General features: G+C 41.3%; 1 protein-coding gene across 3 annotated transcripts in view; it reads right to left on the bottom strand.

The window, feature by feature from the left end:
• The window catches only part of GALC (galactosylceramidase), a 53,309-nt gene that overhangs the window by 3,920 nt on the left and 33,157 nt on the right, over positions 1-16,232 (bottom strand). For all 3 annotated transcript variants that reach the window (XM_006112029.5, XM_006112031.5, XM_006112030.5), the window contains 6 exons: positions 15,859-15,948; positions 13,772-13,861; positions 12,376-12,520; positions 9,051-9,231; positions 6,161-6,324; positions 4,868-4,944 (listed from right to left, as the gene is read on the bottom strand). In XM_006112029.5, coding sequence (XP_006112091.3) covers positions 4,868-4,944; positions 6,161-6,324; positions 9,051-9,231; positions 12,376-12,520; positions 13,772-13,861; positions 15,859-15,948 — 747 coding nt within the window. The remainder of the gene's footprint in view (positions 1-4,867; positions 4,945-6,160; positions 6,325-9,050; positions 9,232-12,375; positions 12,521-13,771; positions 13,862-15,858; positions 15,949-16,232) is intronic.

Genomic DNA, 16,232 nt, shown 5'->3' with positions numbered 1-16,232 from the left:
TCTGATTGTAGAAGTTCCATAGAAAAGCATATGACATCTATTCTTCTAAATACATGAGTTAGCACCACAAAAAGCTGGCTAGATATGAATATTTAAGGCACTGCTGACAGTGCTCCAGTAAGGTAATGAATAAGTGTTGCCAAATTATGGCTAGAGATGGTGTGCTATGTAAAATTCTTACTAGCTATACAGAAAGAGACTGCATATTTAATAAAGATTTCTGCTCCAAAACTTAAAATGAAATGGGACAATGTACTCTTAGTATACAAGGAGGAGGATGTACCTTCCAGTCTATTAAGTAACCAAGGAGGAGGTCACACAACATCCACTAAAGATAAACATTTTTAAAAATCAGCAGGCATGCATAATTAGCACCCAAAGAGGTCTAAAAGAGGTCTCTGGCCCACTAATGTTATTTTTTTTAAATAAGTTATGACACAGAAGAGAAATTCCACAAGACTGTGGAAGTGCTAATGTTGTGCCAATATTCAAAAAAGTGTGACTGGAACAGCCTTCGTAATTATATACCAAGTAAACCAAGCAATGGGCTGGCAACAGACTCTATTGATACTCAGCAGGCAACTGCTATTTGCCAGGTTCCTGGCCCAGGACCAGTGTGGGCAGGCCTGGGTCCCCAGCCCATTGGAGACTGCTCTTCAGATTACCTTTGAAACACTTATATGGAGACCCTTCTTTCTTGTCTCAGCTCCCCATACAAGATCTGTTTTGGGAGATGGTGATCTCCCATTCTCATGACATGCCAGGTCCACCTAAGTTGTGCTACCAATAACTTTTCCTCGATGCTGATTGTTTGCTCCCTCAAGAGTCTTAATATTGGTCACTCCATCCTGCCAGAGAATGTTCATTATTAAGCAGTAGTAGTGCATGTGAAATTGTTCAAGCTATTTAATGTGATGTCTATAAAAAGTCCAGGAAAGATGCATTGTAGATACTCAATTTGGTGGAGACACAGATGTTGTGTTGGTTAAGAACTTTTGTTCAAAGTTAGTCAATGCCCTGTCTGGCTTTACTAATTCTGGAGATGTCCTTATAAAGGGGGCTATCAGTTGAAATGGTACTGCCCAAATATTTGAACTGATCCACAGTTTCAACGGTGTGCCTTGAACGGAGAGGGCTGGCACTGGGGCATTGGAATAAGGTGCTGGTTGAAACAAGACCTCTGTCTTCCCGTGACTGATGGTGAGGCCAAAGAGCCAGGATACTTCAGAAAAATCAATGATGACCCAAAGTTTGTCTTGTCTATGAACCATCAAGGCACAATCATTAGCAAAAACTTGCCTCCATGAAAAGCCTCTCCAGTGTCTTCAAAGATCAAAGAGGGAGCCATGAAGTCAGCAGCAGATATTTATCCCCTAAATCCAAGTCCCTTCATGCATGGCTGAGAACACAAGCAAAGACAAGATGAACAGCACTGGAGAACATACAGCCTTGCTTCACCCCATTCAAGATTTCAAATGCATCTGAAGTTTCAGCACTGGTGAATTATTTCACTGGCATGTTTTCTTCCACACCAGAGTTCAGTTGTTTGGTGGCTTTTATGAATTCCTCCCTACATCCAATGAGATCGAGATCCTCTTTCATGGCTTTTGCAGGTAAAAGGTTAAGGACACACTAATCTATTGTGGACGGCGTACTGAATAGACTTGAAATGTTCAGACTATCTCTGTATGATTCTCTCTGTCTTTGATGAGGGTTGTGCCATCTGCTCACTTCAAGGGGGCTGTGCCAGATTTAGATGGTCTATGGACTCCTTTGAGAGTCATAGAACATCCTTGCCTTTTTTGTATCTGCGTAATTCTGGATGTCTGCACCTTTCCTCTCCCACCATGAATCCTGCATTCTCCATAGTTCAGACTGGGTCTTGCTCTGTAGGTACTTAAATCTATCTTTCTTTGAGATGGAAGTGATTTCATTCTCTCATCAGCAAATGTTTTCTGCTTGTCACTTAGAAATTTGGTGAGGTCATCGCTGTGCTCAAACCAATCCTGGTGTAACTTTTTCTTTGGTCCCAACACTGATTTAACTACATCAACAATCGTATGTTTAAACTGGCTCCATTTTTCTGTTGAGCTGCCAGTGACTGGCAGGCATGAACAGAGCTTGTCGTCATAAGACTGCTGAAACTGCATCTGAAAGATGCCATGATTGAGTTTTGCTATAATGAAGGCTGTTATATTAAGTTTGGGATGCTTACACTGTGATGGGACTATATGCAGGTTCAGCACTGCTCTGACCAACCTGTGGTCTGTCTAGTATACTGCACCACAAATGGCTCTGGCAATTCTGACATGGCCGACATCTTATTGACAAGTGATAACACAATCATGCGCCATTGTCTGGACTCTGGCTGCATCCTTGTCATTTTATATTTATCATTTTGCCTAAAGATGGTGTTGCTGATGAGCAGACAGTTCTGCACATTTAGACAAGTGAAGGAGTCCACAGCTGTTCATCCTTCCTACTCCGTATTGTCCTATCACATCTCTCCAGCCATTGCTGTTGCTACCAACTCTAGTGTTAAAGTCTCCCAGAAGGATGAGTTTGTTATATGCAGGGCTTGATTTGCTGATAGAGTCCAAGTCAGAGTAGAACTGATCCTTGCTTACCTTTGTACTGGTCAGTGTAGGCACAAAGGAACTGATGACAATTACATGCCATAGAGGATTCAGGAGAAATCAAAGCTTAATGAGATATTCATTTATTTACACACAGAGGCCAGGAATTTGTCTCAGGAGTGACGTTCTTATGGAAAATCAAGCTTTATAAATCTTGTCTTGATCATCTGCTTTTCCTTTCCAAATGAAAAGCTCCTTGCTCCCTGATGGAATCTTCTGTGGCCAATCTAGTCTCATTCAGTGATGCAACGTCAATACTACAGCGAGCAAGTTCTCTGGATACAAGAACATAGCCTCAGGAATTTGTGCATTGTCTCTATCCATAAGTGTACAACCATTCCATAGTCCTAGGGTGAATCTGTTGTTCTTTATTGTTTTTTCAACAGCTGTAGAAAATATAGACTGTAGTTGGCCCAGATATTATGGGGCATACAATGTTTAGGACACCTTTTCTAGTCCCTTCTCTTAAAACAGGGGAGTAATAAGCAGGTAAAGGGAGGCAACTGTAGCTCATTATATCGCACTGGTGAGACTGACCGTAGAATACTGTGTCCAATTCAGCAATCCCTATTTTAAAAAGGATGCCAAAAATGTGAAAGCATGCAGAAAAGAGGCACATACATTATTTGAAGTCAGCTCACTGCACACTACCAGTCTGGGAGAATCCTGGACACAGGAAAAAGACAGGACATGGAGGAGACATGAACAGAGCAGGGTACAAAAATTGCTGGGAAGTCAAAGACTGATGACAGAAGGGCAAGTGGGTGGAACACAGGGGCAGGCGAACAGGAGCTAGTGTGGTAACATCGAGATGAATGGGAATGAGGGCATCATGACAAATGCCTGAAGGAGCAGGAGTGCAGGAAAACACAGGGACAGGGCAGATATGCCTCACTGAATGGAAGAGGATAGGGGTCAGCATGGGGTAGAATTCACAGCTCCCAACAATTTCTGCCCCCCTTAGAAAAAATCTGTTCCATACTTCTCCCACACACCCTCTCCTGGTTCACTCCCAGGCTCTTTTCCTTCCCAGCAATGACATCCCTCTCCCTCAGCATCTCCATGACCCCTGGTTCCTCCAAGCCTTTTGCACTGATTCCAAGAATGCAGGAAATACATTTTGTATTGTAGTATAAATAAATTACTACTGGGGTTCTGTATTAATATGCCTAGAATGTATTGGTCAAAAAATGTTTCCTGAATCTTTTGTCTGTATGGTTACATGCTTGCTGATAGCTAATTTGAAATAAAGTTACCAAAATAATTGACCCTAGCATGATTACATTACCTTACTGTGATAAATAAAATATGAAGAATTTTGCAAAATTTTAAAATATTGTGCAGAAAGTTTACTTTTTTGGCACACTATTGGCCTACGTGTAACAGCAGTAGGCCCAAAGAAACAGGTAGCTGCTGAAGCATTGTGGATTTACACTTCAGTTTGCTACACACTAATTTACCATATAAACATGCTCTGAGAGGTAACTTGATTGCAGTGGATAAGAACCTTCAAAGGAAGAATTTACTAACTACTACTACTACTACTACTAAAGGGCTCATCAACAGCATGGGGAAAGGCATACAAGAACCAGTGGCAGGAAGCTGAAGCCAGACAAATTCAAATTATGCAGAATTTAAAAAAACAGGATGATTAGCCAATGTAACAAACTATCAAAAGAAGTGCTGGACTCCACATCTCCGGATACCTTCAAGTTAAGACTAGATGACTTTCTGGAAAGCATACTATAGTCAAACAAACATGTTATTGGGTTCAATATAGGGGTACTGAGTGAAATACAAAAGCCTGTGGTATATAGCAGGGCAGATTAAATCACTTAATGGAATACTGGATTGCCAAAAAGCAAAACCAAGTTATTTTAACTCCACTACAACTTTATGCAAATCATGGTCTGGGGGGGGTTAAAGCTCATTCTTGAGAACTCAAGACTATAGAGATTAATCCCAGTCTTCCAGAAACTTCCTCTGTAGTACTGCACTGATCACTTCACCCAACTGTGCCACAACTCTCTGCAAAAAAGGATTAACACTTTCCTAGGCTTTTGTGAGGATGTGTGTCTATAAAGCTCTTCGAAGATGTAACACACGAAGTATTATTATTTTAACTATCACTTACTGACACAGTCACAGGATAACGGTGTGCTGTAATGTAAAGGTGATCTATGCAAAGAATATTTTGGTTAATTCTTGTGGCTTTCAACTTGTATCCTTACCTTGAGTTTCAGAGTGAGCGTGTGCCATACTCTGGCTCGCACACCAGACACTCCTTTCATCAGGACCTCCTTTCCAGCTGAAACACATACACAATGTTAGTGGATAACGAGCAATTCCTAATCCCCTGGGTAGCTTATAATCGAGATGTTCCATTTCTTGCCTAGATACTTAGCACCTGATATTCAAAAGTATTGAGAACCTGCAACTTTACCCTCAAGTATGTGGGGGAGGAGAGTCTCAAAAAACCCAGTAATCAGGCCCTTAAAAAAACCCACAAAGACATCCTATTAGGCTAGCCAGACCATATGTCCTTCCAATCATTTTATCCAAAATAACAACAAGTGTCTGTTAGAGATCAGTTGCCTCTGTTGACTTTAAGTCAGTTGACTTACCATGGGATATGGACCCTTTCACTTGTAGGGTTTTGACCCAGATGGGTAGTAAAGTTTAAAAAAAGTTCTATCAGCAATATGGTCATTCCACTGAAGTAGAGAGCAACCTTAGTGCTAAGTATGTGCCAAAAACTGAGTTTAATACATTTTTAAAGAAAAGTAGACACACCAACATATATTTAAGCTTTTGATTTGACCAGATAAGCAGGTACGGCATGATCAGAATTTTGATAGTAGACCAGAGTGTCAAGTACTACAGAAAGTAGTGTTAAGTGATTCAATAGATAGTCTTCTTTCCTGTGAGTCAAAACTGAATTGATGTGCTACGTAATAAAATACTCTTTTGTTGGAAATACCTTCTGGTAAGAAATAAAACTGACACCTTGACTATTTATGATTCTTTCAAGTAGTGAACATCGTCTCACAGATTAGAGAGGTTCAATCTAACAACTTCGCTAAGTTTCAGTTTGAAGCATGTTCTGTCTACTCAAGTCTCCTTGTTTCCAGCTGGATAAATTCTTCTGATCATCCTATGAAACTGACTGTGCAGTGCTGCTAAATTCTCATACCACATCCACCACCCTGGTATCTAAGCACTTGCACGGACATCCTCTTGATAGACACCTTACGTCATTTAGCACATACAGCACAGACAGTGACTGCTTATCAATAAAAAAAGCCACATGCCTTCAGACTACTGGATGATTAATATATGCAGTAAGCATACAGTATAAACCCACTGTCTTGTAATGAGTTTTAAGTACCATCTATGAAAATAAGCATCCTGTATTTTCTCTAGCTTTTTCTTCAAACGTTCAGTTGGGTTTATTTTGGGCTGAGATGTAACCAAATGCCAGGCTTTTAAAGGAGGTCAGGTCACATTAATAACGAGTTACTTACAAAGATCACCAGTGACTTGGTAGGTGCCATCTGCAAACACCCAGAAGAAAAGTCCTCTGCTACGTCGAACATATATCCCACCATTGTTCACTCTTCCTGCAATAAACACGCCGCCATTGACCGAGTGCTCTATGTATACGTCACAAGTTATTATCACATTTACCCTGCAAGAGAAAGGTAACATTTAATGAAAAATAAAGAAAATTAGCATAAAGGTGGTACTGCGCCATTTACAAGTCTTCTCTGTATAGCTTGACAGACATTCCAATGACCCACACTGGAGGAATAAGTATTTTCTTTAATAAGATGATTCAGTCCTGCAACCACATCATCAATGTGAGCTGCACAGCTTTGGTAAATCCCATGCAATCTCTCAAACCTTAGTCTAGAGCAATGGAATCAAACCCAGTTTTTCAGGTCTTATTGTCACTGCTGCTAAAACGCAAGATTAATCTCTGTTTCTACAGAGATTTTCATACAAACCAAATATAAGGAGACCAACTCCCAACCAACAGACACGGTATATGACCAGGGTAAATCACATCAACTCACTGTCCATGAAATAACTTAGGATACTTAACTACCTTTGCAAAGCACTAAGATTTAGGAATAAAGGCACTATAGGAATTAAGCACTTACCCACTGTAATTACGCAGTCTGACCTTTTACAGAATATAGATTACAAAATTTCCCCTAAAATTGGTCTGAAATTGTCTAGCTTCACCGTCCAACCATTATAGGATGAGTGGTCTAAATCAGTGGAGCGCAACTCATCGATCGCAACCCCCAAGGGGGTCGCGGATGTCTCTCTCAGGGGTCACTGCACAGCTGCCAATGGCCAGGCCCAGTCTCTGGCCACCCGGATCTAAGCGCCATGCCATGTGGCTGCCAACAGCCAGGCCTAGTCGTGGGGGTCGCGGTTGAAAAAAATATATTATTCTCTTAAAGTCAGAGGTGACATTGTGTTCTGCAGCAAACCACATGGCATTCCATCCATCAAAACATTAATCACTTCCCCACCCCCAAGGCCTGCTGTCTGCCAAAATAAATGCAGATATTTGTTCAGAAAAATTAATAGTTTTTTGCAACTGATTTTCAGCAGCTTTTGTTGCTGCAGTGACAAATACCAGTAAATTTTGGGGAAAAATTAAGCAGAAGAAAAAAAGAAAATGAAAGGCCCTACTAATCTGAAAGAGGTCAGAACAGTAACAGAGTAGGAACGTTTTGACAATATGGAACAAAGAACCCCAAATTCCTGCTATTATTTTCTACACCAACCAACCTTTGAACAAGTTTGGTTTTGCATCCCCTCTTTTCTCCAATTAATCTTTGCATGTAAGTCAACAGACCTCCAACTCCAGTGTACAAGCTCACTGGATTGCCTCTTAGTTTATCTGGTTATGAATGTCCTTTGACTTACTCACTGATTGATGCATTCACATCCATCATTACCTAGAATGCATTAAAGGATTAATGCCCACAAAACAGATATCAGACAAGATCACAAAGAGAAAACAGTTTATTGTCATTTCAACCAGAAAGGACACAGTCTCAATGACCTGCTAACCTGCATCCTACTTCAGAAGACATTCAAATCTGCACTTGAAAGGGAATCCTCTGAACTGGCATTCATGCTAAAATTCGACACCCTCCGCACGGGACTTAACAAAGACCCCAACTATCTTACACATTACAAAGATAGCTTCCCCAATTATCACCTCTAATACTATTAACTCACAGACATTTCCCCTTCCCCACCTCTAATATCATTAACTCACTGGCATTCACCTTCCTTCCCCCCCCCCCCCCACATCCCCCTTCTGTTCTGTAATGTGATTTGTCCTTTTCATGTGTGTTCATTTTTTTAAATTGTATCCTTTGGTATATATGGTTGTGACTGTTTTCTTCCATTATTTGATCTGAGGAAGTGGGTCTGGCCCACAAAAGCTCATCATCTAATAAACCATCTTGTTAGTCTTTAAAGTGCTACCTTGTCCTGCATTTTGCTTCAGCTACCCCAGACTAACACGGCTACATCTCTACCACTATTCTACCTAGAATGCAGTATTTCATGTGCACTATCAATCAAGTCAGTGCAATTTTGGGAATTGGACAGAAGGGGGCACCCCAAGACCAATGTAACCAAATTAACTCTTTCAATTACAAAATATTTCTGTAATACCAAATATTTACATTGATATTAGAGCGCATAACCACTCCTGACCCAAAGCTTATAGTCATCTTAAATTCTTCTCTATTTGTACAACAGAGCTTAAGTGGAATCATTCAGCCTGGCTACAAATATGTGGACAGGTATGTGCACTGGATTTTAAAAACAAAAATCTGATCTCTATCGTAATACTGCAAGCTGCCACTAATATGGCCTACAATATTTTCACCATTCTAAATAAAAATCACTTGCAATACTTGGCTTTCAAAAAGACAGATGTGTACACTTCCAGGTATCAGTCTCACAAATTAGCTTTGGAATGAAAAATCAAGACACTAGCTGCCCCATGAGAGGGCATGGGATGGCACATAATTGGAAATACCTAGGTTAAAATTAGCCTTGGAATATCAGTAAACATTGATTTTACCATGTATACACAGCCCAGCAAAAATATTTCTATTAATAATTGAATTTAGAGATAGGCAAAGAAAAAATACTGCTTGATTGTGATGTTGACAATTTCTCTTTTTAACCATCAAAAAACTACTTTTTTTTCCAATCAATAAATTGTCTGACCACCCTCCCAATAATATATGGCAAATTTAAATTTTAAATACTTAAAAATAAAAAATGCTTTAATTTTTTTATATTATTCAGTAAACTACAAAAAAGCCTAAAAATTGAATTCTGGAAAGCTTAGTTAATGTGAATTTGACATACCATTTAAAATTTCCTATAATGCTGATGGTCTGGTCCGCATCAGAAGCCCAAGTGATGGGTCGCTGAATCACCACCTGGCGGAGTGTGAAAGCATGGCCCCCTGGATCAGAAGTGTTCACAAAGTACTCGAATACCCCAGTCTGATCAGCAAAATATGGAGCTTCACTAAAGGGTGGATTACCTACTCAAAGAAGAAAGAAATCCAGCAATTAGAGATAGGTTTATTTCTTTTACTCACACACCCTGCAGTTCTCTTCAAAGAGATTCTCCATATTTCTAATTTCATTTATCAGCATATCTGTGCTTGAGAATAAACAGCTTCACAGGTGATTAATCAGCCTCTGCTAGTCCGTCAGCTTCATACACGGAGCCCTGAGCCTCTGACTGGGTGAGGCTGATTCTGTGAAGCTGTGCTGCCACACAGCTTAGAGGGAACACTGACAGGGACCCCATCACATAGCATATACATGTTTGGAAGAAGCTACAGAATAAACATAAAGAAGTTGTTAATATTTCATGATTGTCCTAACAGATATGTGATAAGAAGGGTGCTTGTGCAGGAAGAATGCATTTAGTATAGGTGATCTTCAAAGGTGGAGTACAGGTTTGAATCTCTCTAGTCCAGCACCCTCAGGGCCAAACTAGAGAATTTGTGGAACCATGGGAGGTCAATATTGTCTAGCAGCATTAACAATACTTCCACTGCTTATTGAGCTCTTGGAAGATATTTAGGGTTAAATTGGAGCTAAATAACAAGACAGAACACAGACAGGATAGTTGGCTGTAAATAAACTTTATGAGACTGCAGGAAACTTGGCCACACCCAAGACAACTGGCTAACTAAAATCATGTCAGACCACTGATATTGCTGGATCAGAGAATGCTGGACTAGAGAGGTTCAACCTGTAGAAGATTTGCACAAGGAAAAAAATAAAAACAAAAAACAGGTGCTAGTTCAGACCTTTAAAAAACCTCAAAGGCTGATAAATTGAGACGGGACTCAGACTAGGGTCAGATTTCTAGAGAGAAGGGGAACATTTTCAGCAAGCATGGGGAAGGAGGCAGAAAAGAGACTATGAATTGGAAGAGAAGCCCAACCTGAAGGAGTGAAGTCCCATCGAAAGAGTTTAAAATGCTGAAAGGACACTGATCCAAATCCAGAAAAAGCACTCAACAGTGGTGAGGAAACTGAAGAACTGAATAATACTCAAGTGTTTATTGTTTTGGCCAGACCTGTATCTCTTTGTGCTGTCTAAAGCAAAGGGTGATTGTTTTTAAAAAAAATCCTTCTGCAAAGTCTGTCTATTGCTTCAAGCACTTCTGCAGGGACAAACTATAATCCCAAGTGCCTGCAAGAATGGAGGTCTGCAAAAATGTGCTTAAACTACTAGAATGTCTGGGTGGGCTCAACACTGATGCTTGACAACTGGGCTGTGGGGCCTGCATTAGAAAGGGATTACTAGACAAAGACTGTGTGTAGAAAATGTGTCAGAGAGGTTGGAGACCCAGGTGAGCAAAAAAGAGCACACAAGCTCAATTTGTGTGTCTAAACACAACAAACTGGTGAATATCCAGCACGAGAAGCTTAGGGTTTATATTTCTTGAACATCCTGTCAAAAATACCTTTGATCAGGGAGGATGATTAGTGGCAACAGAGATGGATAGGGGCGTTTATCTGGACTGTTGTACTCTCTGTTTGCAAGTTGGCTCAGAGTGTTTGTAGTAGAAAGACTTCTATAAATACATCAGCTTGTAATGTGGATGAAAGTGGCTCCCAATTTTTTCAGACTACTCTACCTTGTGATGGGATGTGTATACCCCACATTGGGCCAGGAGGACTTAATGCCTTGTGGGTAGAGGAAGTCCCCCGTCCCCACTCCAGCCACACTGAGCATGCTTCAAGGACTGGAATAGTATAAAAGAGAGTAGCTCAGTTCAATCTGGGCTGGACGTCGGAGAAGGACTTGCTGCCAGAGCTCCAGAGGCACCCCAACCTGAGACCTGGACGACAAGAACCAGAGGACCCTGAGATACACGGAGCATCCCCATGCTGACTCTGGTAGGTAGTGAGCTGGGAGGGTGCAGGAGTAGTATCTCCCACCTGAGTGAGCTCAGCGTGTTGTGGTTGAACTCCCTCCTGAGTGAGTGGTAGAGCATTCTGCCACTTACAGGGGCCTGGGTCGGAGCCCGGTGGAATAGGGGGAGCCCAGCTTCCCACTACTGGGGCTTTTAACCCTACCAACTCTAGCCATTAGGATGTGAAGCCTCAGGACAAAGCTTGCTTGCAATGTGACACACCCCTTTCAGGAATCTGATTTGTCTTGCATACCCATAAGTTTCATCTCACTTAAACTACTTGCTTACAAAATCAGGTATAAAAATACAAAAAAAGTGTCATAGCACACTACTACTAAAACACTGCTTACCTTTCATTTACCATATAATTATAAAATACATCATTTAGAATATAAATGTTCTTACATTTCAGTATATAAGCATGAGACAGACCCAGACCAGCTGGCTGCCGCACTCTAATGGAGGACAGGTACACAGGGCTCTGGGTAAACAATTCCCAATTCCCTGAGTATATAGAGGGCAGAACCTTGTGCTGTATTATCAGGCAGGCACCTGAGGCCATTTAAGAGTTTGCCAGAAGCAGCAGCCTAATCAGAGCACCTGCAGCCCATTAAGGCCTGCTGGGGCTTGCTTACAAGGGATCTCTGCAGAGGGCAGTGTATATGTAGAAGATCTGGAAGAGAGAAGGTGAAACTGTATGCGTAAGAGCTGAAGATCTGCAAGAAAGGCAGACTGCTGTAGAGAAGGACTGACTTATTCAGGCATCATAGGAAAAATAATGGGAGGGATTGTTTGGGGGAAGAGACCTGGGAAAGAAGCTGCCAGACTAGAAGTAAAAGAAACCCAGTAGCAGCCTGAAGGCTACATTACGTGTGATGTATTTAATTCTCTAGCAAACCAGCTACACTTGAAACACTACAACAGCATAGCAGTTCTATCACTTCAGTGTCAATACTGTCTATGCCAATGGGAGGGGTTCTCCCATTAATGTAGGAAATTCACCTGCGCCAAGAGATAGCAGCTAGGTCAGAGGAAGAATTCTTTCATTGACCCAGCGCTGTCTACAGCAGGCGTTAGGTCATCTTAACTATGCCACTTATAGGAGTAACTTTTTCATATCCAGTTGATACAACTGCATCAACCTAACTTGTTAGTGTAGACTAGGCCACATTAATGCCAACCTCTAAGCACCAAAGCCCTTCTGCTCACATGATCAGCACAGCCCTTAAGAAATTAAGAGTCGACTTACGAACTTTGAAGTCATCCTTGTAATTTGAAGGAAAAGGCTTGGACTGGGGAGGATCTGGGTAAGTGCCCTTCTGGCCTGCCAAGAAGGTGGTTAAAGTGTAGACTTCATCCACAGCTAGATTTAAGCTGAACACTCCTTCATTTACCTATAATGAAAGAAAGAGCTAAGGAACTGCAGGAGGCAACTAAAGTGCTAAAAATCTGCAGCATTTCCTGTAGCTTTTAGTCAATACAAATCAAGTGTCTTCCATTAATGGATGCAATTTCCCTACAGATATGCTGAGCTCTACTGCCTAACTTTGTTCATCACTCCATCCTCCAGTTATCTGTAATTCTGCGATTTACCTGTAAATGAGCTAATGAGGCATAATGCTATTATTGTCCATTCTCAGCATGAAGATACCAGAAAGTTACAATGAAGAGGAGAAGTAGCAGGTGGCAGTACAGGGATCCATCTGGAAACACTCATTTACAACAGAAAGTAACCAAGGTCCAGTACTGTTAAGAACAGCTTTTTGAGAGGTGGCACTTATCGAGGCAATCAGCACCAGGTCTGCAGAAGCATCTCAGTATTCCCGTGTTCCCATTATCTGGGACATAACAGATTCACTGGCAACCACAATCCCTCTTCCCACACATTACTTCTAAATATATGGAAAGAATACCACCACAAAAAAGCAGCAGGCCCCAAAGAGAACATCGGGTCGAGGCAGTGAAGACGGGAGGTGGGAGATCCTGGCCAAAGAAACATAAGACCTTGACCCTGCAAATCTCTGTGCAAGAGTGTGCGAGGTTGATGCACTCTAGCAAAAATACAAGTGTCAGGGATACATAGGTGGTGTAAGCAAATTTAATTGCTGCACTGTGCAGTAACGTCTTTGATCCACTAGGTACCTGCTTTAGCACTCAAGTATACACGTAAGAAAAGGGGAAGACCTGAGGAAAGAACAGGGTTTCTTTTGGGGTATATCTCACTAATGTGTCACTTAACTCCATCCTCCTCTCTAAAAATTCACTCCAGCTACCATGAAAGAGTAATGCAACAGTCATGCAGCAAGGCTCTTGCTAACAGGAAAATCAATCTGCTCAGTATTCTCCATCCTGCTCAACATTTTATGATTACATAGGAAATAATACACACCTACAATACATATTGTCAATTCCAATGAGCCAAATTCTTCTCCCACAAAGGGAAATCTGAAGTAAATCCACTTTTATACCTTGCACCTATAACTGAGCTGGATAGGATTAAACCTAGTACATAAATCTTTGAACAAGCCAGAGATGTCAAAACCAATTTTAACCAGGTTTTCCTAACACATCCCATCAATCCCCCAGAACAACTAAAGGTTTGGAGTGGGAGGGAATGAACAGTGATCAGTAAGTGACAAACTCACCTTTACAGGAGGAAGTGGATGGAATAAGGTGGTGTTTGCAGATTTGAAGCCAAGCTTAGTATACCACATTTTCAGGGTTTTCACTTTGTGCTAGGTAGAAACATACAAAAACTTTCATAAGATTCTTCTTTGGAAAGACTGAGGATGTAAAGTCATCTAAGTCTTTTTTTAGTGAAACAAGTTGGGTGGGCAGCTTAATCCTTTGCTTATGCTCAAAACGGGTTTATCACAGGTTGTGGCAGCTCACAATTTCCTCACATCAGTTGGGCTCAGTCCCAATGCCAGGAATAGATTTTAGAAAGAGGAGAATTCACTCTTAACAGCCCACTGAATCCTTAGCTTCTGTCAAGAATGCCAACAAGATGGCCAATTAGTACCAACTATGAGGAAGTTTCCAATACAGACACTAACTTCCAGCAACTGGGCTTATACAGCTCTATGAAATGAATAAGGCAATCTGGATAACTACTTGATCATAAATTTTGGGCCTAATTAGAACCAGTAAATAACATAGCTGATGCATCCTAGTGTTACAAGAACATGAGGGCAACTATTGTCCTGTTACTTAAACACAATCATTCACCAAAATTCTTGAGTTTGAATTTAGTCACAGTGAACAGAAAATCTCGAGTTAGAGATGCAACATGTAAACTGTTATTACAGGAGCTCTTATATAATTTGCCTGGCAAGCTCTATGGTGTAAAAGCAGTACCACTTAGAGCACTAAGGCAGGCTGTGTTCCAAGAGCAATGCATGAGGGCTGCTCACATTTCTTCTCTTTCCTTATTCACATAGGCTACGTCTACACTGGCCCCTTTTCCGGAAGGGGCATGTAAATTTCACTAGTCGTCGTAGGGAAATCCGCGGGGGATTTAAATATCCCCCGCGGCATTTAAATAAAAATGTCCGCCGCTTTTTTCCGGCTTTTAAAAAAGCCGGAAAAGAGCGTCTAGACTGGCCCCGATCCTCCGGAAAAAGTGCCCTTTTCCGGAGGCTCTTATTCTTACTTCAAAGTAAGAATAAGAGCCTCCGGAAAAGGGCACTTTTTCCGGAGGATCGGGGCCAGTCTAGACGCTCTTTTCCGGCTTTTTTAAAAGCCGGAAAAAAGCGGCGGACATTTTTATTTAAATGCCGCGGGGGATATTTAATCCCCCCGCGGATTTCCCTACGACGACTAGTGAAATTTACATGCCCCTTCCGGAAAAGGGGCCAGTGTAGATGTAGCCTATGTGAATGATACCTCAGTAACACAGCAGCCTGCACAGCTGGGAAGGGAGAGGAACCAATTCCTACTAGAAATTAAAACTTAAGAACATTCAAAAATGTTCATTTTCTAATAAGTAACTCCCTGTATTTGCCATTTAACACAGACTAGTTACTGTGGCTATTGGAGCACTACTCACATTTTTTCCCAGCCGAGCCATTCTCATTCACCCACCCACCCAGCTACAGAGAGATAGCCAGAGTATCTGTTTATACTGCAACGGCCTCTCCTTTTCAGCAAAATAGGGACAGGAGGAGACAACTGAAACAATCTTTTACAGGAAGAGGATCTGTCCCTACTAAGGGAGGAAGAAACTACAACGGAGGGAGAAAGTGGCGGATTTCCAGGTCAAATAAGGCAAAATATTTTATTCCCCATGTCACCAAAAGTATTTTCAGCAAAACAGTAAGGAAAAACCAGTGACATTCTTTGAATGATTTTCAGGATTGGGGAAGTCAGTTGTTGGTTGGTGACGGTGAAGGTGAGCATAGTGTAACAAATCGTTCTTCTATGAGTACAATAACTATGCAAGTCTCTCCTATACCCTGTAGAATGAGAACTACAATGCTCATCTTTCAGCCCCCAAAATACAGGGCTCCACCACATCAGTTAAAGGAGAACTTTCTGCTTCCAGTAGTAGTCAGTCCCTTATCCATTACATGAACACAATTAGAAGCCAACGTGACTCACATGAATAAAGTTAATTCATTATGCCATGACATCTTATTTTGTTATAGGTCCTGTGTACATGTGTCAAATTATATGCAGCGGCCCAATTTCCCTGAATACTTTATATGATGCATACAAACAAATATTTACTTACAAAGGATCCTTTGAGGTAGAAAGTTGCTTTTTGAGGTGACACTCTGAAGGGCAGCAATGGAGGCCTGATACACTGAGAGTGAGAATAAGTCTGGAAAGAAAATGAACAGATAGAACATACATAATTGAAATTGGTCATTTGCCAGTTTTGACGGGAGTCAAGATCCCCAAGTACAAGTCAAAAGTCATAAACATTAACAAAAGGGATTAGATGATAAACTGGTTTAGTTCCAAGTTAGGGATGTAAAAGGTAAACTGGCAAGTATTAGGCTGACCAGAATGCTTACCGAGTAACCAGTTGGACAGCCAATCGCAGCACTCTGAAGTAGTCCTGGCTGAGCCCAACCAGCTATGTGGGGGCATCAGGCAGGGCCA

This window comes from Pelodiscus sinensis, chromosome 5, assembly GCF_052426305.1.
Source record: "Pelodiscus sinensis isolate ZL-2025 chromosome 5, ASM5242630v1, whole genome shotgun sequence".
NCBI classification, from domain to species: domain Eukaryota; kingdom Metazoa; phylum Chordata; order Testudines; family Trionychidae; genus Pelodiscus; species Pelodiscus sinensis.
Note: the sequence above shows the minus strand (reverse complement) of the source record. Positions and strands in the feature narration are given on the sequence as shown.